This window comes from Mus musculus, chromosome 12 (assembly GCF_000001635.26).
Source record: "Mus musculus strain C57BL/6J chromosome 12, GRCm38.p6 C57BL/6J".
NCBI lineage: Eukaryota > Metazoa > Chordata > Mammalia > Rodentia > Muridae > Mus > Mus musculus.
This window is the reverse complement of record NC_000078.6, coordinates 109,045,273-109,069,033: the sequence shown is the minus strand read 5'-3', so window position 1 is coordinate 109,069,033 and position 23,761 is coordinate 109,045,273. Positions and strand designations below refer to the sequence as shown.

Sequence of the window (23,761 nt, the reverse complement as noted above, 5' to 3'; positions counted from 1 at the left end):
CCCACCCCAGATCCTTCCTGGCCCCATGTGATTGACTCTACTAGACTGGAAAGATGCTCCCGGGGCAGAAGGGGGACCCTGGTTTCTCGGGACTTATGCTAGTTAGCTTCCATACGTGCTCCAGTTTGGTTGGGACTATCAGCACCACTATGCCAGTGTCTCACCCAGGGCCAGAATAACCTGACAAGTCCTGAGCGCTACTGGGGCCAGAGAGGGATGCTCTACCACAGTCACAGTTGCCCTCCTGAAGTCATGATTCCTTTTGGATTACTTCTTGGAAAGAAGGAGCCCCTCCACTATTATGGAGCTCCCAGACAGAGATTTACAGGCCAGTCTTGGAAGTATATAGGGGGGCTGCTGCAGTTTAAGGAACCCATGACAGGTATGGGGGCTAGGCATCGGCCAGAACTTGAAGGGCAGAGCAGTGGACTACACCCTTGGAAGTCACTGTCCTGTCTGTAAACTGCAAGGTCCCTGAGGGCAGGGACCTGTCTCTCACTGCCAAGTCAGTCCCTGGGGACCTGAGTGGCCGGTACACAGCAGGTACCTACTAAATGCTGGTACCCCACCCCCAAGCAGGGCCCGGGACACAAGGCGTTGCACCCCACACTCCTCCATTCATGCCCGCCGCCATTCATGCGCGCGGGACTCATTCACCCCGCGCGCCGCCATTCCGCGCCCTGTGCGCCCCGCGCCCACCACGTGCGCCCTGCCCGGCGCGGCGCGGGGAAGCGCCGGAGCAGCCGCGGCTGCGCGGGGCCGGGGCTGGCGGGGAGCCGGGCCGGGGGCGGGGGGCGGGCGCTCCCTGCGGGAAGCGGGGCGCTGGGGAGCCCCGGCCGCGGGCTCGGGCGCGCAGAGCCGGGGCCATGTGGACGGGTGGCCGGCGGCCGGGCCGGCTTCGCCGGGCGGTGAGTACCCGAGAGCCGGGCTGGCAGGGCGCGGGGCGGGGCTGGGCGGCGGGCACCACGCTGGGGCGGTCCCTGCGCGCGCCCGCGGCGGCCCTGGGTGGCGCCGGGGCCCGGGGCCCTCGCGCGGGGCGGGGCGGCCGGGCCTCCGCGGCTGCTTTGCGCGTGCGGCCTGAGGACTTGCGGAAGGCGGGTGTAGGGGGCCCGGCTGAGCCCACCCCGTTCGGGGGGCGGCCCTGGAGAGGCCGCAGAGCCGGAAGGAGACTGGCCAGGGACCGCTTCCCGAGCGTGGGCCGCGCGTGGGCCCGCGCATGCCTCGGGCACCTTCATCTCCGGCCGCCCTAGCAGGCCGCCAGCAGTCCTCCCCATGGACAGGCGAGGAAACTGAGGCTGGGCAGGCAGGGCCACTCTGCAGGCGCTGACCTGCTCACAGAGCCCCTGCACGTTGGCTGGGAATTTCTGCCCCTAGCATTTCCGTTTCCTGCCTGGTTTAGAGGTGTTTCATTCCTCGTGTGTGCCCACCCCATCAGAACAAGGTTCCTTTGGGGCAAGAGCTGCGTGGGCGACATCTCGGAATCTCCTGAGGGAGCAGGATGGGAGCTGGGAAGGTCCCCTGGAGCAAGGGCTGGCTGCAAGAGACAGACAGGAGCCATGCAGGTGTGCAACCCTGATGCCCAGGGTTGGTCCACCAGTGCAGTCCCTGGGCACATGTGGGGGACATCATCTTTCTGGATTCCCTTATCCTGAGGTCCCAATACCCTGGGCCCCTGGAGGCCATGGGATGCTCTCTTAGGTTCTCTGGGCCTCAGTTCCCCCACTGTCCAGGAGTAAGTGGTCTTTGCTACTCTCAAGTCTAGGCTATGAGAAGGTCTCTAGGAGGAAGCCCCTTTTCTGTGCTGTGTCTGGGCAGCCCAGTAGGGCAAGTGGCCTTTGGGGACGGCTCTGCCTGGCATCTGTGACAAGCAGGGCGGGGAGGCAGCAGCAGGGCCTGGCAGCCTCCTGCAAACCCTTAATTTTCCCACAGCTCACTATAATCAGGGCGGCTCTGGAAAGCAAGCACAGTGGCAGATGCAGGCGCAGGGCGAGGGGCTCCTGAGCAGCACCAAGGACCCTCCCAAGTTCCTGTCTCACATGTGTTCATTCCTGTGGCCTGCTCTGTGTGCTGGCTCCTGAGTAGTGAAGTGGGAAGTCAGGGATGCCTGGGGCCATGGCCTGTAAGAACTTCTCATAGGCTGGAGGTCAGGTGAGGGACCCACATAGGCCAAGAGCAGAATTCAGTGTGAAGCAGTCCGGACAAGGACTTACTTTCTCTTTCTCTCTCTGTCTCTCTCTCTGTCTCTCTCTCTGTCTCTCTCTTCTCTCTCTCTCTCTCTCTCTCTCTCTCTCTCTCTCTCTCTCTCTCTCTCTCGGCCTTGAGCATCTGGTTGGCCTGCAGTGGCTGCCATTTATAGAATACTGACTGTGTACTGGGTATCGTCATTAGCACCATCCCCGTAGCAGCATCCCGGAGAGTGAATGGACGGATAAGTGAATGAATGAGTGGATGGGAGAGAGGGACAGCAGTCAGTCAGCAGGGCTTGGACACAGTCCACAAGAATTCCCCACAGCTTCCAGGAGAAGACCCACAGGCTAAGCTGGGGGAGATGAAGTTAGCACTGGGTTAGCAGGAAGAGGCTTGCAGGGAGTGAGAAGGCGTGAGTCTGAGAACCACAAAAAGCATCCTGCAGAAATGTTCAGTCAAAGGCCAGGGCAGCCCTTCCAGTTTAAGACTCTGATGGTCAGAGCTGCAAACTGTGTTGGTCCACAGTTGTCCCAGGGTCCCCTCTCACCTCCCATCCTGCCTCAGAACTCGTCATGTGACTAATGGAGAACTTTGGACAGGGTTTGAAGCCCTAGGTTCCAGTCTCTGTTCTGGGCTGATTTGCTGTGTGACCTCTACAGAGCCTGGTGTCAGAGGTCAAGCCCCTAGGACAGCCTGAGGAGTGACTCAGAGCAGTCCCCAGCAGGTGACTGGTGACTGGCAGCTGGATGGTGCTATCCCTGTTGGGTCAGTCTTAGGAATGGGCAGATGGGTGAATGGGTTGAGGCATCCTCTCTGCTCACCTTGCATAGTTTCTTTGGACGCACACTATCACTTAGGCAAACCAGCCTTCAGGAGCTCATGGTCTAACGAGAGATGTAGATCCTAGCCAGCATAGCAGGGAATGGGAAGGTATTTCTATGTCCTACTAATCAAGAAGAGGCCAACAAATGAGCCTGGGAGTCAGCATGGTGCTTCAGAGGGAATCTCCTTCAGGAATGCAGCAGCTATCCAGCCCTAGGCTGAGCCAGTGAGCTGAAGTTGTGTCCGATCAACAAGCTTTGAACTAGGTTGGGAAATGGGGTAAGAAGAGAAGTGAAGAGACCATAGGTCATACGTTGGTGCATGCTGAGATGGAGGGGAGGGGAGATGGTACTGATGGGAGGGGCAGCGAGGTACTGATGGGAGTATGTATCAGGACAGACCAGTAGTAGGTGAGTAGAAAGCTGGAGAGATGGATGGAGGGGAGGAAAGCCTGGTGGTTATAAGAGAAAAGGAAATGTATGGGAACTGATGGAAGAGCTGATCTAGAGAGAGGACCCGATAGGTTGAGGCCTGAAGGCAAAGTGGATTGATTTCTGGTCTTGGGGCAAGATAGATGAATGGATTGGGTGGTTGTATAGATGTCAAGGGATATGTGGATACAGAGGAAACATCAAAATGAGTGGTTGTTGTCATGGGGGAATGGTTGTGTGAATGGTTTCTGAGTGAGTGCTGGGATAGGCAGGACCTTGAATGCCTGTAAGATAATAGAGGTAGAATCAGATGGACAGAGAGGTCCGAGCAGAGCGGTGACCGTGAATGACACGGAGACCTAGGTTCAGAAGGACAGGTCTGTGTACAGATGTGCACACATCCACCCATAAAGACAAGTCACAGGAATGGTGCACGATTGAGCGGGTGGCCGACAGATCCAGGAGTGAGGTTGTAAATGACGGCTGGATAAGTGCTTGTCAGCGGATGGCAGGTGCAGACCTGAAAGGCTGGGTGAATAACTACAGGACCCGTGGGTGGAAGGCAATTGGCACAATGAGTAGGTGGAGCATCAGGCCATGCCCTCTGGGTGCCACTGTCTGTTCACGTGTCATCCTGCTTCAGAGACTGACAACTGAGCAGAGATGGAAGAGGGTCAGACCCTCATGCTGAGTCCCCCTGATTTTAGAGTGGCGGTGGTGGTGAAGAGCAGCCAAGCCAGTGGCCCCTGTGCTCACCTCACCAAGGAGTGAGCTCCCCTGTACATGAATTTAGGGAAGCATGTAGCATTCATGATGCCCCGTGTAGAGGTGAGCAGCCAGCCTGGCAGTCACAGGGGGCCTTCTCTCGAGGTGGGGGGGGGCGGGACAGGGGAACACTGAGGAAGGTCTAGGTGGGCTGAGCTCACTTCCTCTCTGAGGAATAAGAGATGGTCAAATCTGAGTGACATAAGCCACAGAGTAGGTATGAGGTGCAATGGATTCTGATAGCCAAGAGCTGTGGCTGTCTCAGAGGATCCCCGAGCTATCAGGAAGAAGCTAAATGTCCCAGGGGAGTTTTCAAAATTGCTTCTGTGAAGGGGAGCATGGGACACATTTGATGCCTGGAGAATGCAGGAAAGAAGCTGTGGTCTCTAGGGTGCCTGCTCCGTATGTGGTCTGTGCTGGACCATGTGTATTTCCCAGTAACCTTACCTCATCCCAGATCATCCTCTGGAGACAGAGTGGCTGTCACCTGCCTGTAGATGAGGCCTCCGGAGCTGCAGGCAGTCTCTGTCTCTCCTTCCTCTCCCCAGGGTCTTTACATCACCTATGAGACCAGGTACTCTGTGCCACCATGATGGAGAACAGACCTACCATACAACCCACCAGAGGGAGAGTGGTGCTCCAGGAATAGGGGTCCCCTCTTGAGATGGTAACCCAGGCTGTCTATGAGTTGTGATGGACAGCAGAATCCTCAGGGCTGAGAGCCAGTAGGTCGTTATGACAACAGAAACTCATCTCATATGACTAGAACTCAGGAACAGGCTCAAAGGACCTGCTGGCCAGGGACCCAGACCCTCCAGAGATTACACATGCTGGTGCCACAGGCAAATGAGAGCCCCTGCCAGTGAATCCCAAGTCCTGCTGGGACCCCTGCCCATCACTCTTCCTACTGTTCTGCTTACCCTGCAAGCCTGGGTACAGTTAGATGAGGGGGGTACAGCTTGGATCCTCCAGTCCGAGGGGTCTGTTCTATCAGGTGACAAGGTAGGGATGGAGGAGTGTTGGGGATGCAGGAGAAGCTGTTGGGTGTTGTGGCAAAGACACTGTGGTTCTCCCACGGGCTGGATATTCTTCCACACATCTTCATCCAAATTCCAGCCCACAGTAGGCTCACATCAGGTTGGGATGATACTTGTGAGCCAATATCTGAACTTGCATGTCTTTCACACTACCCACTCATTCACTAACTAGTACATTCATCCATTCTCTACATCCCCCTCCAATTATTCATCTACACATTCACCCATTCATCCATTTATCAATCCACCCACTCCCTTACACACCCATCCATCTTTCCACCTACCCATCCATCATCCTCTTACCCATTCACCCACCCCACCAGTCACAGCCTTACACACCCATCCACCTTCCCATCTATCCATTCATTCATCTACCCACTCATTCATTCATTCATTCATTCATTCACCTATTCATAATTAACTTATCCATCTACCTACCTACCTACCCATTCATCCATCTATCTACTCATTCCCTTACTCGTGAGTCCATCTACCCATCTATCCATCCACTTGTCTATCCATCCATCCATTCATTCACCTACTTATCCATTAGTCTATCCACCCACCCACCTATCCACTTATCTACCTACCACTTATCCATCCATCTACCAGTTCATTCATTCACCTGTTCATCTATTCATGTACCCATTCATCCACTCACTCCCTTACAAAGCCATCCATCTATCCATCCATCTACTCATTCATTCACCTACATATTCATTAGTCTATCCCTTTTTCCACCTATCCATTCATCTACCTACCCATACATCCACCCACCCACCCATCCATCCATCTATCCATCCACCCATCCACCCATCCATCCATCCATCCATCCATCCATCCACCCACCCATCCATACATCCATCCATCCACCCATCCATCCATCTATCCATCCACCCATCCACCCATCCATCCATCCATCCATCCACCCACCCACCCATCCATCCATCTATCCATCCATCCATCCATCCATCCATCCATCCATCCATCCATCCACCCATCCATCCATTTATCCATCCATCCACCCATTCATGCATCCATCCATCCATCTGTCCATCCATTCACCCATCCATCCACCCACCCACACATCCATCTATCCACCCACCCACCCACACATCCATCTATCCATCCACCCACCCATGCATGCATCCATCCATCCACCCACCCATCCATCCATCCACCCACCTACCCACTCATCCATCCATCCACCCACCCATGCATCCATCCATCCACCCACCCATCCATCTATCCATCCACCCACCCATCCATCTATCCATCCACCCATCCATCCATCTATCCATTCATCTACCCATCTGTACATCCATCCATCCACCCATCACCCACCCACCCACCCATCTATCCATCCATCCATGCATCCATCCATGCATGCACCCATCCTAAGGCATGTTAAGCCTGTGATATGTGTCAGGTGCAGTGCAGAGAGCTGGTGTTCAAGTGAGAGCCACAGAGACTGAGCAGATGACTGCTGGGGGCCATGTCATGAGAAAGGCAGTGAGTATGAGAGACACTGTGGCAGGCATGTCTGATCTAATTGTGGGGACAGCAGGAGACAAACTACAGCACTGGGGCTCTAAAGGGTAGTCAAAAGTTAGATGAGGAGGAGAGTGAAGAGCAAGCGTGGTCGTTGCAGAGGCCCCTGAGGCACACAGAGTTCAGCACATTCAAGAACTAGACACTTTCCTCTGGGCGGGGTGGGAGGCAATGGAGGGAAGGCCCTGGATCTTCAGAGTTCTGCAAGCTGGGTGGACATATGATACGAGTCACGCAGGCTGGGATTTACAAAGCTGGTACTGCCACATGTGGGAGGCAGGTGATCACAGGGTTGCAGGTGAGTCTTGGTGGCTCTTGGAGCCTGAAGGTGATGGTGGAGATGGTGGGGAGGTGGTCAGGGTAGCACAGATCTAGTTGCAGTTTTCCCACATTGGGCAGCTGAGCCCTCGGGGTGCTGATGCATGCTGAATCCTGCAGCCGTTGGGCTGGCTATCATGGGCTTCAAAGAGGAGTCTAGCAGCACCCAGAAAGCTGGGACTCTGGGGGCTCGCCCTGTAGCATCCCAGCAGGCCTCCAAGTGCACTGTGTGGTCAGGTAGTAGTGGAGGCTGCCAGCTCGGTGAGGGCCTGGGCTGCCACAGCTTTAGTTTCTTTTGAGGCTCAGAGGTGGCATAGTTGTACACCTTTCCTGCCTTGTGGCTCTACCCCATGTCGCTGCACCTGGGCCATCACTACAAGTCCCTGCTCTAGAGTTGGCAGCCGCCACCACCCACCTTATCCCTGTGTATCTCAGTGGTGCACGGCCACTAGCAATCAAGACTAGAGTAGCCATGGCTTAAGCAAGGCAGAGCCATCTTTCTCCAGTTAAGGTAACACGGGCAGGAGGTGTAGGGCTACTGTGAGGATCCAGTGGTCAGCAAGGATCCAGCTTTGTTTTGTCTTTCTGTTCCTCTTGTCTTTGCATATGGCCTTTGCCACAAGTGTGCTTCATGGTGCAATGTGGCTGCCACAGCTCCAACCACAGAGAGTCAAACAGTGGGGAGGAGGAGTGGGACTCTGAAGGACATGGGAAAACTGCCTGACTGTGTTAAAGACCTCCTCCCTAAGTGATGCACCCGGTGTTCTTATAGCTCCCTGACTGCAAGTGAGCCTGAAGAGTATGGGTTTTTAGTTGGCCATTTTGAATCCCAAATGAAAAATGCAGGTTTGTTTGGATTTTGTTGTTGTTGCTGCTGCTGTTTTAGGAAGGTGGGATGTGTGTACCTTTTTGCGTGTGTGCATCTGAAGGTGAGAGGTTAACATTTCCTGTTGCTCTCCACCTGGTTCAGGTAGGCTGGCTGGCCAGAGAGCTCCCGGGACCCACCAACCTCCGCCTGTCTAGTGCAGGAGTGTCAGAGAGCTCTAGCCACTCTCGCCTTTATTGTTGTTGTTATTATTATTGTTATTATTATTAACTTATTTACTTTACATCTCAATCAATCAAAGCTTCCCCTCCCTTGTCTCCTCCCACTTGTTCCCTCTCCCCTCCCCTCCCCTCCCCTCCCATGACCTCTTCCACCCCTCCTCCTCTTCTCCTCAGAAAAGGCGTAGGTTCCCATGGATATCAAAAAAGCCTTGGCAGATCAAGTTGCAGTAGGACTATGCACATCTTTAATTGAGGCTGGACAAGGCAGCCCTGTTAGGGGAAAGGGAGCCCAAAGCAGGCAACAGAGTCAGACACACAGCCCCTGCGTCTGCTGTAAGGGGTCCCACATGAAGACCTAGCTGCACATCTGTTACATATGTGCAGAGGGCCTAGGTCTATCTCATACATGCTCCCTGGTTGGCAGTTCAGGTTCTGTGAGCTCTTATGGACCCAGGTTAGTTGATTCTGTGGGTTTTCTTGGGGTGTCCTTGACCTCTCTGGCTCCTTCGGTCCTTCCTCCCCATCTTCCACAGGATTCCCCAAGCTCCATTTAATGTTTGACTGTGGGTGTCTGCATCTGTTTCCATCAGTTGCCGGGTGAAGCCTCTCAGATGACAGCTCTGCTAGGCTTGCAAGTTGAGCAGAATGTCACTAATTGTGTCAGAGATGGGCTTCCTCTAATGACATGGGTCTTAAGCTGGCTCTTCCCTCAGTTTCTGCTTCATCTTTATTCCAGCACATATTGTAGGCAAGACAAATTGTGGGTGTAAGGTTTTGTGGATGGGTTGGTGTCCCAGTGCCTCCAGTGATGTCTTGCCTGGTTACAGGAGATGGCTGGGTCAGGTTCCGTGTTCCCCACAGCTAAGAGTCATAGCAAGGGTCAACCTCGTCGATTCCTGGGAGTTTCCATTGTCCTGGGTTTCTAGCTTGTCCCAGAGTTGTCTCTCACAGTACTCTCTGCCTCTGTCCTCCCGGCATCCTCCCCTTGGCACCGTCACTTCCAACACTCCTCCCTCCTTCCCTCCCCTCTCCCCTCTCATGTTTATATGGGTACTTATCTGAACTGAATTCAGCTCCTGATGTTTGCACTCTACCCGCTGAGCCATCTCCCTGGAGATGCGGACTCTTAGGAAGAGTTAGTAGGCACCTGTGATCTCGTCCTTTTGCTGCAGCTATGGTTTCGCCATGCCTATACCGAGTGGTAGCTTTGTCTGTCCTTCTATCCCCACTACCTAGCTCCAGCCATGGCATCCCTCATCTGCCCACCGGGCAGAGCTGAGAACATGACCTTCTCTCTCTGGCACTGAGCTTCAAAGCTCACATTTAATGACAATCAATTTTAGGGGTGGGGCCACCATGTGCTGGCATTGGGTCAATGGGTAGGAGGGCATTGGCTGGTCATTGTGGCCTGACCCAGGGGGGTATGAGCGCTCGGCCTGTGGAGACAGATGAAGGAAAGCATGACACTAGAACGCCTGAGAAGGATGCTTACTGGAGCCAGCTCCCAGGCCCAAAACCCTGACCCTCCCAGCTCTGGACAGATAGCTTCCAGCTCCCTCCTGCCTTCCAGGAAGGAAGCCCACATGAGGGAGATCTACAGCCACACACAGAGCCCCGGCACGGGCCCAGAGAACACTGTATCCCACCCAAGCTGGGAAGCAGGTGGCTGTAAGGCTAGGACACTGAGGTGTCCAGGCCCTCCTTCCCCAGCAGAATCCCCTAGCACAAGCTGCAAGCTTGCTGGGGGATCCCTTGCCCGCTTGAGCCGCCAGCGGGAAGCCAGGATGCCTTTCTCCAAGTTCCTGGATGAGGTCACTGTTCGCGTGCTAGACCCAGTGACCCTGGAGGGCTTCAGGGGCTCCCAAGGCCACAGCCAGGAGCCCTCTCCAGGTGACCACAGCTCCGGGCCAGCCCAGGAAGCCCAGGCCAGAGCCACCGCTTCAGAGGAGAAGGACCTGTCTCAGAGTCCCTGGCATTCCTTGGAAGCCACAGGCATCAGGGGCCTGGACAGCTGCGAGCAGGGAGATCCAGCACGTTTCCCCAGCCTGAGCGGGGTGAGTCCCAATCTTATGCCCCATTTCCCAGCATGAGCCTGTCTGACCCTCCCTCATCATACTATTCTTTTGTGATTTGTATGAAAGAAGACCATAAACACCCCAAGCATGAATCACTAAGGTGAAAGTTTCGGCCCTGATTTCAGAGTAGCAAACTAGGTCTGGGATCTGAGGAAGCAGTCCTGGTAACAGTAGTAGACGCATTGCTGGGTCGACCAAGCTTCCTCGGATCACCACAGGCTCCTGAAGATACCCTTTGTACCAAGGACAGTGCTCATTCTATAGTTCTGGTCCCTTCTCTGTGGACTCAGCAAAGTACTATAGCTACCAGGACAGTCCGAGGTCTAGGAAGAGGTCTATGTTCTTATTGTCTCATCCTGCTCTAAGCTCCCAGATGGCCTTCCTCATTCTGTATTCCTGTGTGTAGGGAAGGACACTGCGGAACCCACCCTCATGGCCTCCAAGTGGCCTGCCTGCAGAGCCAGTCCTGGGGTGGGACATGGGCTTCTCTGCTTCTTAGAAGTCCCTAGAGCCTCCCCAGAGTCCACCAGGGCCAGCTGCCTTCTGTGTGACAGGGACCCCCACTGTCCACAGCCCTGGGCTCTGTATACATTACACCTCCACCCTCCACGCCCTGCTTCTCAGGACCGGCAGGCTCTGGAGGAGTTGCTGACACCCAGGCCTCTCTGGAAGGCTTTGTCCCAAGGCTCTAATTACAACCTTCGGGGTGGCACATGGAGAGAGGTTGTAGCCGAGAGTCTTGGGGACCTGTTAGGCTAGGGGTGCATGGTGGGGTGGGACCAGCCTGGCTCTCAGCAGCTTCTCCAGTGAGGGAGCAGGCACCCGGCATGTGGTGCTGGGTTTTAGTCTTTCCTCTGCCCTGTCTGCATGAGTGAGCACAGGTAGATAAATGAGAAGTCAGTGTAGACGGTTACAGGAAACCCCAGCTGCTGCAGACTTGGGGCTGAGGCTCACTCATAACCCAATGACTTCAAAGCCAATTTCTGTCTGTCTTTTTTTTTTTTTTTTTAAGAACTAAAGTGTCACAAAGAAATCAAGAGACACAGAGGCAGTGACATGGTAGGGTAGGATTGTGACAATACGCTCGATATTGAGTGACCTAGAGCAAGCGACTCCCATGGGTTTGGAAAGAGCCTGTCTCTGGGTGCTAGGTGCCTCTGCAGGGCGGCTGCTTCATGCCCCCAATCTCTTACCATGTGGGAATGTGGGACGGAGTTGCTAGATCTTCCAAATTTTTCAGTAGAAGCCAAAAATATGGGTTTTAAAATGTAAACTCTTCCAATTTTTAAATGTTGGCTCAAACATTAAAAAAAAAAAAAAAAAAAAAAACGAAAGAAAGAAACCTCAAACAGGCCAAATACAACATGCTAGCAGGCCAGATTTAGTCTGGTAGGCCAGTTTGCAGGCACAGGCCTCAGTGACAAATGTAATAGGGTTGCAGGGGGATCCCTGTGAGCCCATAGAGCCCAGAAAAGTCCGAGGAGGCAGGGTCTACTGTACCTAAGAAGGGTGGCTTGCCCCTTCTTGGGCCAGCGCCAACCCATGCTAACTTGCTAGGCAGCCTTGGAAGGGTGTTCTCCTTGCCCCCACCAGCTGAGGTTGCCATGGGGACCCTACAGCACAGACAGAGCCCGGGGGGGGGGGTTGCCTAGGGATGCTAGACACTGTCCTCAACTCTCCCATGACCCAGCCATGGCACAAAGGTAACTTCTCATCCTCCTAGAGACACCTACCCCTGGTATCTGCTTCTGGACACAATGGAGCCTATAGGGACTGTCCTGGCTCCTGTGACCTCAGTGGGCTACATTGACCAATGTCAGGGCATAAGTGGCACCTCCGGTCTGCCACTCCCAGATCTGCCTTTCCTGACCCTGTTCCCCAACTCCAGGTTTCCATGTCTCCATCAGTGCCTCCCTCCAGACTGTGCAGGCAGCTTCAGACCCTCTAGACCAGAGTCCCGTCCTCCCTCCTCCCTCATCTGTACCATCTCCAAGCAGTCTGCGTCCAAGAGCCTTTCCAACTCCACACGGTCCCCACCTGGCCTGACACAGGAGCTTCATGTAGACTCCTGGGGTACCGAGTGTTCCCAGCTCAGGTAGACACTGCCATTCCCCAACAGTGGGACTCAGCACCCAGCCCATGTTGGTTGAATGAATGTAAGAATTTCCAGGAGCAAAATGAGATCCCTTGGAGAGAGTCCTCCCTCAAATAGCCATATAAAGGCTGGCTTTCTGGAGCAGGCACCCTTTGCAGCCTAGTCCTCAGGACAGCCCCTTCCACGGGCTACCTGCTGTCGATCACAGCATCCCCCAGGGGATTTTCCCTCCCTCCCTCCCTCCCTCCCTCCCTCCCTCCCTCCCTCCCTCCCTCCCTCCCTCCCTCCCTCCGTCCATCCGTCCTAATGAAGCACTGAGGCTCAGAGAGGGAGAGAGAGAGCCTTGCTTGAGATGAGGCAGCTGTTTAGGAAATTCCACATTTCAGTCAGTGAGGGGTGGGCTCTCCCCCTCCCTCATATGCTTAGGCTGTTTCCTCCACTCCTGTCAGGATGAAAGTGAAAGAGAAAGAGCCAAGGAAGAACAGGTGAGGATGCACTTGGCTTGGTGCAGGCTCTCTTCCAGTCTGACTTGCTCCTTTGAAGTGGCTTCGGTACTGTACCTAGGCTGTGTGTGGAGCGGGACCTGTGCATGTCTTCAGTGGGCAGAACTTCTCACAGGGTATCCAGGAGCCCAGACCTCCGGCTGGCAGAGGTGGGCTTCTGGGAGGGCCAGGGATGGCCTGTGGAGGATGAGACAGATGGCTGCATTGGGTTAAAGGCACCGTCTTTCACACAGGCTGTCCTCACCCGGGTAACCTTGTGACACAGTAACTAATGCTGAGGGTCCTGCACTGCCTGGGTAGCCAGAGAAGACGTCATCAGCTGTACAGAAGTCTGGCCATAGCATCCTAGAAGTGCATAGGTCCTGAGACAAGAAACTGGGTGGCCTAGTGGCCTGTGTGGGGATAGGATGGGATCACTGCTAGGTAGGGCCAAGTGTTCCAGTCCTCACCAAGGCACAACTACCTCCTCAAGGGGACACATGGGATACGAAAGCCTTCCTTCCCTGATGACAGAGGGAGGGTACGAGGTCGAGGCAAGCCTCTGGACCTCTGTCATTCTGCACTTGTTTCATGAGAGAGAATGTTGTAGGAAATAAAGATGAAGGTGGCAGGAAGAAGGTGGCCCACCCCGGTCACAGAGAACCCATTGTGGGACCCAGGACACAGGATAGGGGATGGGGAGGCACTTGGGGAATCACAGGCCCTGCACCTGAGAAAGAGAGGTATGTTCACAAGCAGGCTCAGGTGAAAGTGCTGGCAAGCAGGGGTCCCCTGGGCCATGAGTCCCAACCTCCACCTTCCTTTGTAGGTGCTTCCCCAGGTCTGAGGTTAGTGAAGGTGAGCACAGGACTTGAAATGCATTCTGACAACACCATGGCCCAGAAGGGCCAGCCTCAGGTCCCCAGTTCCTAAAAGTCCTTGCCTGGTGGCTCCTCCTCCACCAGGTAGGGCTGCTCTAGATGGCACTGGCAAAGACAGGGGCTTCTGGCTGGCTGAATCTGAGCCCAGTAGCTACCTCTATTTTCCATGCAGGGCTGCTTGTGGAGACAGGCTGTAAAGGCCAGGGGCCATGGTGTCCCACTGGCTTTGGGTCAGAGGAGGATCAAAGCCAAGGGGCAGAATCTGAAACAGCTGAGAAAAGGGCAGAGGCTCCTTCCCATTGTCTCCTTCCTCGCCCCGCCCCCACCCTAGCCACAAAGCTACCCACCACCTTCCTTGCCTCTTTCCCAGTCCCTTGGGGGATGTGGGGGGGGGGGGGTTCCCAAACCTTCTAGAAGAGCTGAAACAGTCAATGTAAATAATTGATGCTAGCTTTTTAAAATTAAATTTTAATACATTCTTATTAATTCCAGACAAATGCCCTGGCAGGTCATTCACTGTGAGTGATTGAGGAGGCCGAAGACAGATGAGGGATGGCCCCTGCCTTTGGGTGAAAGAGGCCTCTAAGAATGGCGTCCAGACCCGAACAAGCACTGTCAGCTTGAGGTCCCGGCTTCTTGTAGATCTAGGGCCCGATGTCTGATGTCTGGGATGTCTGGAAGGAGCTACCGCCCTGGGCCAGTGTGTGTGTGTGTGGGGGGGGGGGTGTTCAGATGGCTTTCCTTAAGGTGGACCCCAGACTTGGGGTGGAAGTGTACCCCCAGATAACCCCCTGGAGGGCCCGCTGCTCTCCTTGCGCTCCTCCCTGGTGGTAGAATCCCGTCAGCCACCAAATGGGTGGGGAGGCTTTAGTGGATGGATGGGTAGATGAACACTTGGATCGGGGGGGGGGGTGGTTTCATCCTGGCTGGCTCTGACCCTGCCAGTGGACGGCTCCTCCCACCCTGCGCTGGCTCGAGGAGGCCAAGACTGCTGGGTGCTGGGTGTCCTGGGGAGATCCGGGGCTCCTGCGTGGAAACTCACAGCTAGCCAGGGGAAGGCTGGAGAAGCCGTACTTCTGTGCCATAGGACCCAGGCATGCACTATCCGTGTTTATTGAGTATCTGCTATATGCTGGGACCCAATGCAGGAGATGAGCACTGTGATGGGGACTCGAAAAGGTGGGCCTGGGGCAGAGGGGCTCTGGGGATCGTGCTGATATGCTCCAAACTCTAACTAGAGAACTCTAGTCCTGAAGGATGATTCGTAGAAGGGGGTCTGGACTCGTGCTTTTTGTAAACTTTTATTAAAGTGTGCGGGGAGGGAAGCCCACCGGGCGCCCCTGGGGTCCTTTTCCTAACCCAGCCCCTTTGCAGCCCGCCAGAGCTGCAGGGCAGCAGAGCGCCTGTCCGAGCTCCTCCCGCCTTCCCTCCTCCAGATTTCAGGAGAGGAAACTGAGGCTCGGGGAGAGCCCGGAGGCCTGCTCGGGCGCCGGGGGAAGTTGCTGGCCGAGCCTAGCCGCGGCTCCGAGGCCGGGCTGCGCCCTCGCTCGGCGGGGCGGTGGGGGAGGCGGCGTGGGGCCCGGACCGAGCGGAGCGCGCTCCCGGCGGACGCGGCGGCGGCGCCCGGCGTGAGGGTCCGGGATGGGCAGCCATCAGTCTTCCCAGGTCTGTGGCGTCGTCCCTGGGTTCAGACTCCAGCACTGCCTTTCGCGGGAGGGCGGGGGCAGCCCCGGGGCGGCTTCGGCCGGGCGCAGGAGAGCCCGTTGCGCGCAGGAAGTGCGATCCCGCTCGGGCCGCTCGCCGTCCCCGGGGTTCGCCGGAACCCGCAGGGTTAACAGGGGCTAGTGGGTCCCGGGCGCGAGGATAGACCGTCCAGCCAGAAGGGTCTCCACAGCGCACGCGGGCGGGTCTGCGCCAGTGACTCGGAGCCCCGCCAGAGAACCGGGCGCGCCGGGGTTAATCCCTCGGGCCCAGGAGGGGGGGCAGGCTCCGAACCCCGAGATCGGAGGGCAGCAGGGTCCTGAGCAGAAGCAAGAGTGCCTCGCTTCCGATGCCGTTCCCCTCGAGCTGCGTGAGCGCCGGCCGGGTGCGTGGTTCCAACACTCTCCAGCGACTCGGCGCTCCTGCGCTGCCGGGCTCGGGAGGGACCGAGGGAGGGAACGGGGCAGCAGGGGTTAACGGCGGGCCGGGGAGCGGCGGGGGCCGCAGCCGCCCGAGAGTCGACGGGCACGGCGGGGCCCCTCCACTAGCGAGGCTGCTAGCCGCCCGGGCCGCTGCACCCCGCGTCCCCGACCGGTCCTCGGCTCGGCCCGGGGGGCGTAACTCGGTGGCGGCCCGGGCGGGCTCACCTGTTACACAGCCGCGGCCCGGCGCGCCCACTGAGGCACGGGGGTACGGGTTGGGGCGTACACGGGGCTGCCCACGGAAAGGGCCAGCGGGGCGCCCTGCTGCGCGCTGACCCTCTCCTTTGCTCTCCGCAGGCCTCTGCCGCAGACATGGAGAAACTCAGGTGAGTGCCGCGGGCGGGCCGGGGGTTGAGGGGGAGAGGGGCCAAGGGGCGCGGCGGGGCCCGGTGGGCGCGGGGTGGGCGCGGGTGGCGGACCGGGATGCGCGGCTGGGCGCGGGGCAGCGCGCGGGGCTCGGGGCGACCACGGCAGGGGCGTCATCCCCGACCGGTCCCCAAGGCCCTCGCGCGCTCGTCCCCTGGGACCCCGGGACCCCAAGACCCCGGCGCCGCGTCCCCGCCGTTGCGCCGACAGTTGTCGGGGCCGGGGTAGCGAAGTTTGCGCCGATGGCGGCGGGCGGGGATAGAGCCCGCGCGGCTTCCCAGGCCCCGCGTCTTGGAGCCATTTTGGGGGAGCCCCGCGGCCGCGGCCCGAAGCGCCCCCAAGGCCTTCCCGCGCACCCCCAAATAGAACGGGGGCCCGGACTCCGAGGGGCCCCGGCGCGCGCGGCAAGCGAGGGACCAGCCCATTTGAATATTCGCGGCTCCGGCCGCCGTCGCCCTTACCCTCGGACAGCCCCCCCCCTCCCCCCAACAGTGTTTTCCTCCCGAGCCAGGGCCCAGGCTGTGTGTGGTCACTAGGCCCAGTCCTTTGGTTCTGGGTTCGGGGCCATCGCCCCTGGCCTGGATGGTCTGCTGGTCCCCTTGTCCAAGACCAAAATTGTCAATATGGAAATAACTGGGTAGCAGGCCACCAGTCCCTGAGGGGTAGGCCTGGCTGGGCTCAGGCCTGGCCCAAGGTGGGGCCTGGATCTAGGGGAGGGGCTGGGCCTTCCCAGTTGACCTTCAATACTGATGATGAGTGGTCTCAGATACCCAGGTATCTGGAGACAAGAGCAGAGATTACAGGCCTGGCACCAACATATCCTGAGCTGGGAGGGGTCCAGCCTCTTGTGGCCTCAGAACAAAACCTGATGTCAGTGGGCCAAGGCCCACCTTGCATGGTCCAGGCCCAAATGGAAGCATCTAGGCCCAGAAAGCCATAGTTCCATCTATGGTCATAGCAATGACCCCAGGCCCAAGCCCAGGCCCTCCCCAGGCCAGGCCCCTCCCTGGTGCCCCTCCCTGACTGTTTTTCATCATCGTCCCCCCAATGAGGGAGGGGACACTATTCAACCCAACTGGGACTGGAGAAAAATTCAGAGGTTTCCAGAAAACAGATAGACTCCCTAAACTTAATTCTCTCTCTCCCTCCCTACGCTCAGCCAAGGGTCTTGGGTGTGGTATATGTGTGAAGCCTGGGGCCTGGTCAACCTGACTGGGGACATAGGTAGGTAGATGCCCTGTCCTTAGCTGAAAGGGGAGGGCTGAGGGCAGTGGTTAGGGCCTGGGCCCTGGGACTGAATTGGATCACATGACCTTCCATATTTGGTGAGGTCTAGAAGAGGGGACTCAGTATACCTCTTGGAATTGGAGTGGGAAGTGTCCCTCCCCCCACCCCCCAGAATTGGGGAGGGGCCCATTCTTGTCATCTGCTGGCCCTCTAGCATTGTGCTTCCCCAGCTTCCTCCAGAACATTCCTTTCCTGGTGGTATGGTTACTGAGAGCCACAGTGGGTTTCTGACTGGAGATTAAGGTTGGGCCTGAGGAACCAGAGGCTAAGGGAACCCAGTCACATGGCTTCCTACAGGGTGTCACAGGATTTAGGGTCCTACAGATCTAGCTTTTAGACAAGTCCTCCTCTTCTGGGTTTCAGCTTCCTCAGCTGCAGAATGAACGTCCCTACCAAGGGATGTGGGGGGAGGGGGGAACAAGTGTCTAGTCTGGGGTCAGGAACACATCAGAGGCCCAGATAGACTCTCCCCAGAGAGGCAGCAGCCCTCTAGACCCAGGCAAGAGGAAAGGTATCTGTCTGTGGCTGAGTGAAAGAGTCTTGGGTATCCAGACAGAAGGTGGTATGAGCTGGGTTCTGCCTCCTGGGGCAGAGAATGTGAGTTCCCAATGCCCTGGCCTGGGACTTTGGAATTAGGTTGAGTTCTGGGAGGTCCAGCCTTGGTCCCTCCCACTGCTCCCCAAGCCCCCCACCCACCCACCTCAGGCTTGAGCCTCAGTGGCTATAGCTTGAAGAATGATTTTGGTAGCAGCCTTCTGTGAGCAGACTTGAAGCCGACTCTCCCCTTCCTCGCGCCTCTGCCAGACTCTCACTCCACAGCATGGTCCCTCCATGGAGCCCTCAGCAAGTTACTGCCTTTCCCAGGGTCCTCCCTGCCCAGGAAGCCTTTTCAAAGCAAACTTTGAGGTTCTAATGACCCTTTATGCGAGGGTTTTTACTCGATCTGTGCACCAAGCCCCGTCCAGGATGCCGAGACCCAGCCCAGCCGTTCAAAGCAGGCACACAGGATAGGGAACAGTGAGGTCTGCTCAGGATGCTGCAGGCTAGCAACATTAGCTTCCTGAGATATTGGAAAAGGACTCTTAAGGATGCCTAAAGCGGGACTCAGGGTGACAGGTTAGTCAGGATACTCTCCAAGAGCACAAAGACCTCCGGGCTGAGAAAGCATTATGGGACAGAGGAGGAATGGGGAGTGGAGGTCAGGGCACTGTCCCAGACACCTGGAAATAGGTTCCTCTCCTTCCCAGTGCCACATGTGGGCACCCCGAGCACAAGATTTGGCTCTGACCTCTCTTCTACTAGCTCCAGTGCCTGGCAGACACTTGCACACAGTAGGACTGCTTGGGGCCACTGGCACATAGTAGGAGCACAACCACACTTATTGATGGCCTGGCCTCAGGGCTGCAGCCCAACATCTGCCTCTGAGTCCCTGCTCAAGTACTCCACCTCCAGCTGTCTATGAAACTCAGACGGGACGGCCCTGCATCTCAGCTGCCTGATGTGTGGTGACCGTGGGCCTCTCTCTGTTGCCCTGTTAGGTAGCCCCCCTCTCTCTGAACTGCAGCTTTGCCTCTGTGCTGAGGTGCAGGGGGTACTTGACAAGCCCAAAGATCCCCTCACTGGTGACCACGCCTTCTGCCAAAGCCAGTCCTTCAGGCAGTAGAACATGGTAGTCTCCAGAGAAGCAACACAGAGCCGGTGATCAACTGCACGGCTAACATGTAGACCAGGCTTGAGGACCACCTGCACACTGCCAGCCATCTTAGATCTCCAACCCCTACCCCCACCCCCACCCCAACGCAGCCCCAACCTCAGAGTCACCAGGACCCTGGCTTTTGGGGTCTATGAAGAGCTCCAAATGTGTTTCATTTGAATCCCCATCTGCCCCTTGGGGCTGGTTGGCTGTGGGAGTCACCCCAGTGAACGGCCACCCCCTTGAGCCACAGGCATTCCTGAGAGAGTGGGGTCATGGTAGGCAAAGCTGCTGTGGACATCCACGGAAAGTGTCCTGTGTGTGTGTGTGGGGGGGGGGCAGGGGACACATGATCACAGGCCAGAAGCATCCAACGCCACTGCCCAGGTCCTTGGCAACTTCCCCCATCAGGTAGGCATGGGAGTCTCTCCTAGCTGGATTCCTGTCATTTGATGTCCGTCTTGGGTGGCACCTACAGGCACTTTCCCCGCGGGATCCAGTGTGGCTGTGGATTGTGAGTATTCTTTCTACAGCCAGTTCCAGCAGGTCAGCACCTTCCGCCACCGTACGCTGCTCACTGTGGTCCTTGGGTGGACAGGATATCACGACTTTGACACTGTTGCATATCTCAAGCTGGGGAACTGGGTTGGCACTCGGGGCCTCAAGTGCCAACAGGCACTCCACCTTTGAACAGAACCCAGCCTGCTCCTGCTTTCTGTTTGAAGTCCTTTGTGTGTTGCTAATGGATTTTCAGGAGCCCTGCATGGCCACCTTCTTCCTGAACTTGGTCCCCGGTGTCCTGAAGTCGGTATTATTTTCACAGGGACACCTGCTCATGCATTTGACCCACACTTTGAACTTCTCACCTTAAGGCTTTCATAGAACCTTATGCAGGCCAGGCTCACGTCAATGCTGGGATGGGGGAGGGGGACACACACTCTGAGGCTGGCTCCAGAGAAACAAGTGGCTGTCAGGGCCACATGTACCTCATCTGAAGCCAAGGCTAAGGATGTGACCAAGACTCCAGACCCCTGCTCTCCAAGCCCCTGTGTAGCCCCCAGCACCCCCACACCCACCCCCCCTAAACATCTGCCCCCACTCACTGGATCCACCCTCCCTCAAAGGTCTGGCCTTGGCCCTCTGACTTGTCACTTAGGCTTTAGTTTGCTCGTTGACCACAGGCTCAACACATTTATTAAGCACCACTGTTTACCAAGGATATTGTAATCAAGGAATATATAAAAGAAAACACCCTAACCAGTTAGTGCAGACAGGAACTTTCCTAAACAAGTAAAATTGACAATTACACATGCTTTGGGGACAAAAATAGGAGGGTGACCAGCATCTGTGGGGCGGGGCAGTTTTGCAAGTCTGGGAAGGTAGCCTAACAAGCCTGGGAAAGAGGCCTGAGCTCCAGGCAGGCAGGAGATAACCACGTCAGGGGCCTGGTAAGCTCTGGAGGTGGACCAGGATGTGGGTTCTGAGGACAGAGGGGACTCACTGAGCCAGATCTGCTGACAAAGGTGGCATGACAGGTGCTAGGCCTGAGCTCCTGACAGACATGATGGGGGTAGCTGTGAGGACACTTGTGCAGGCTTGGGTCTCCTGGCATGTGGGAGTGTCTCCCCACCTCGGATCCTCTGCTCTTCATTTCTTTTCCCTCCAGCCCACCCACCCACTATCCCAACTAGCAGATCCCTCAATAAATAAGGTTTTTCAAGGCTCCTGCCTCTACGTCTAAATCTGATGCTACCAGAAGAAGCCTAATTCTCACTAAGGAGTGAGCGACTACCTCCTCTTGAATTCTTCCTTCAGGGATCAGACCATTGGAAAGAGGCCTGGCACATGAAGTAATTTTTCTTCTTTCTAGCTGTTTGTCCCTTCAGAGTTTACTGTCCTTACAGCCTAACTGGAACCTTGCCCTGCAAAGCCTCCTTCATGGAATATGTTGTTCTATGAGAGTGGAGCCACCATCCTAGCTTGAATGCCAGGTCTCTACCTAGGGGCTGTGTGACCTTGAGTAAATTTCTGAACCTCTCTGATTTTCTGATAATGGTACCTACTTTAGATAAATGGAATACATTTGAATGAACTTGGCTCTTGGAGCCATGTAGCCCCACCCACTGGGCAAATGACCTTATTCCCATAGTGAGGAGGAGGATGGAGGCAGGAGAGAGAAAGTCCAGGGTTTGTGGCAGGCTCTGCTGCAGTGTCAACCCTGGATGAGAAAACACATGCAGGACTAGAGATGGATGGCCTAGCAGCTAAGAGCATTCGTTCTTGCAAAGGACCCGAGTTTGATTCCCAGCACATACACAGCCACTCAAAACTACCCACAAGTCCAGTTCTAGGGGGTCCAACACCCTCTTCTGTCCTCTAGAGCTGGCAGGCACACACATCATGCACAGACATACAAGTCAAATACTCATACACATAAAATAAATCTAAAAACTTTACAAAGAAAAGGAAAAACAGACACAGGAATGGGAACTTCCGAGCTGCGCAGGGGCCATCTGCTTCATACACGCCCTGCAGTGGTCCAGGTAACCCACATCCCTAGTCAGGGCACCAGGTGGCAGGAGGCCTCATGACCCTGGAGCAGAGATGGAGGGAGGCTCAGGGAGTGGGCATAGAGAGCCTCTGGAGGGCCATCATAGTGATCACAAATGACCCATGGGCTTTTGTTTTAGATAGGGAAACTGAGGCACCCCAAAGACAGCTCCCTTCCTCATGGGGTGCCCCTTCCAGACGCTGGCTTCCAGACATATGCTGTCAGCACCACAGCTCTGGAGACAGCCTGTGAGAACATTCGTGCACATGTATGGAGGAGCAGACCTGTGGGGGTGAGGAGGAAGGGGCACCATGGAACCTGGGTGTCTGGAGGGCTCCGGGCAGGGACTGTCCACCTTGCCCAGCAGCCTATGTCCCTGACCATCCCAGACCTTGATGGCTTTATGACTACAGAGCGGAGAATGCAGGCCTCCTACAGCTCCCCAATAGTGAAGCCCCACGGTCGTTGATAACAGGGGGTGGGGTGGGGTGCTGAAGGTTTGTCCTCAAGCCAGCTTGGTGCCCAGGTGAGTACAGCCTCCTGACCTGGGTCCTGTGGGGTGTGGCGCCCAGGGGACAGGTGACTGGTCGTCTGTCCACTGTCTTCTCCTGGGAGACAGTCTGGGAGTGGGGTGGGGATGAGAGTGCCAAGCAGGAAAGACAGGAGCCCCAATAAAGCTGAGTACTGTAGACGCTCCTGGGGCCCATGTAGCCCCTCTGCTTAGCCTCCACCAGGCTCCTGTTTCTACTGTACCCCCCATTATGATGCCCCCAAACACAGTGCTGCCAGCTCTCCAATGCGGTGCACCCCTGGAGCTGTGCCTTCCCCTGGTTGATCCAGACCCCAGCTCCATATATCCCAGGATGGAACTCCCTCCTACCTTTGACCCCCAACCCAAGCACAGCTTGGTGGCCTCCCCAACCCAGCGTGATTGCTTCAAGACTAGGTCCAGAGGCTTGGGGGGAGGGGGAGGGTTGTGGGATAGGGGGCTGGGTTGTGGAGCACAGGAAGGGGCCCATCCTGTAGACAGGGTCAATGGGAGGGATGGGGAATGTCCAGGAATCTTCAGACATGGGAGAGGTTGTCTGTGAAGAGATTCTCATGTGCCCTACAGACAGGTGAGACAGAAGGATGGGGACGACTGGAATTAGAAACACCGGGGACCATGGCAGCTCGTGATATTTGCTACTGGGGATTATTGTGAGCGTGTGCACCCAGGGGAGGAGAGTGGCTGATAGGAAGCAGGCATGAGGAGCAACCTCAAAGGATGCTGGGAAAGGGTAGCCAGCCAGCCAGATGCCAGGTAAGGGACAAGAAGCGAGCGACAGGCGTTATTCAGTGCCGCAAGCCTGGCAGGGCTATGGAAACAGACAGCAGGGACAGAATACATTTCCGGCAGCAGAACGGACAGTGCCTGAAGTTCAGGGAAGGTGGTTATTGAAGTGTGAAAAGCAGCCACCCACAGGACTGCTGGAGAGAACAATCTAGAAGGAGAGGCTCACTGATTCAGTAAGGAAGCCTGTGATGGAACTGGCAGGAAGCAGGCAGGGCCCAGAGGGTTATCCCAGGCACATAGCACAGGTGTCAGGCAGATGTGGGTAGGTGGCACATGGGGTGGCATCTGTGGAGGTTCCCTTGGACGGCTTCCCATGCTCCATGCTGTAGGTGAGTGGGAGAGGGAAGAGGTGCTGGGGGTAGTATAGAGACACGAGAATGATGGTGGCACTCCAGGTCAGTCCATCTTTAGGGGCTGAGTCCAGGTGGGAACTGCCTTTCCTTGGGGTGGGGGTGAGAGGGGGGGGCATCAAGAAAGCCTGGGGGAGGAGTTTAGAAACAGAGAAGGGGACGGCCCTGCCGGGGGCGGGGCTATACCCAGCCCTGTGGTTTTATAGCTGCCCTGGGCATCCAGCTCTACCAACCCCAAGGGCTCTCTAGGACACAGCTCCAGGCACATGGCTCTCTTGGCAGGGGAGGGTGGCTGGGTAGGTCT

The 23,761-nt window shown here is 56.4% G+C and overlaps 1 protein-coding gene and 1 long non-coding RNA gene across 10 annotated transcripts in view; one reads left to right on the top strand and one right to left on the bottom strand.

The window, feature by feature from the left end:
• Positions 1 to 791: 791 nt before the first annotated feature.
• The window catches only part of Begain (brain-enriched guanylate kinase-associated), a 36,062-nt gene continuing 13,092 nt past the window's right edge, over positions 792 to 23,761 (top strand). Inside the window, exons 1-2 of one of the 9 annotated variants that reach the window (NM_001374200.1) lie at positions 792 to 908; positions 16,172 to 16,200. In NM_001374200.1, coding sequence (NP_001361129.1) covers positions 867 to 908; positions 16,172 to 16,200 — 71 coding nt within the window. In that variant the 5' untranslated portion in view covers positions 792 to 866. Of the gene's footprint in view, positions 909 to 14,694; positions 14,871 to 15,277; positions 15,357 to 15,485; positions 15,778 to 15,935; positions 16,083 to 16,171; positions 16,201 to 23,761 lie in introns of those variants that run through there. The other 8 variants (NM_001163175.1, XM_011244128.2, XM_006516044.2 and 5 more) reach the window with 8 other exon arrangements.
• Gm52002 lies at positions 21,659 to 23,556 on the bottom strand. Its single transcript, XR_003950262.1, has 2 exons — positions 22,317 to 23,556; positions 21,659 to 21,813 (listed from the first exon to the last, which is right to left on the bottom strand). It is a non-coding gene; the product is annotated as a predicted gene, 52002 (long non-coding RNA).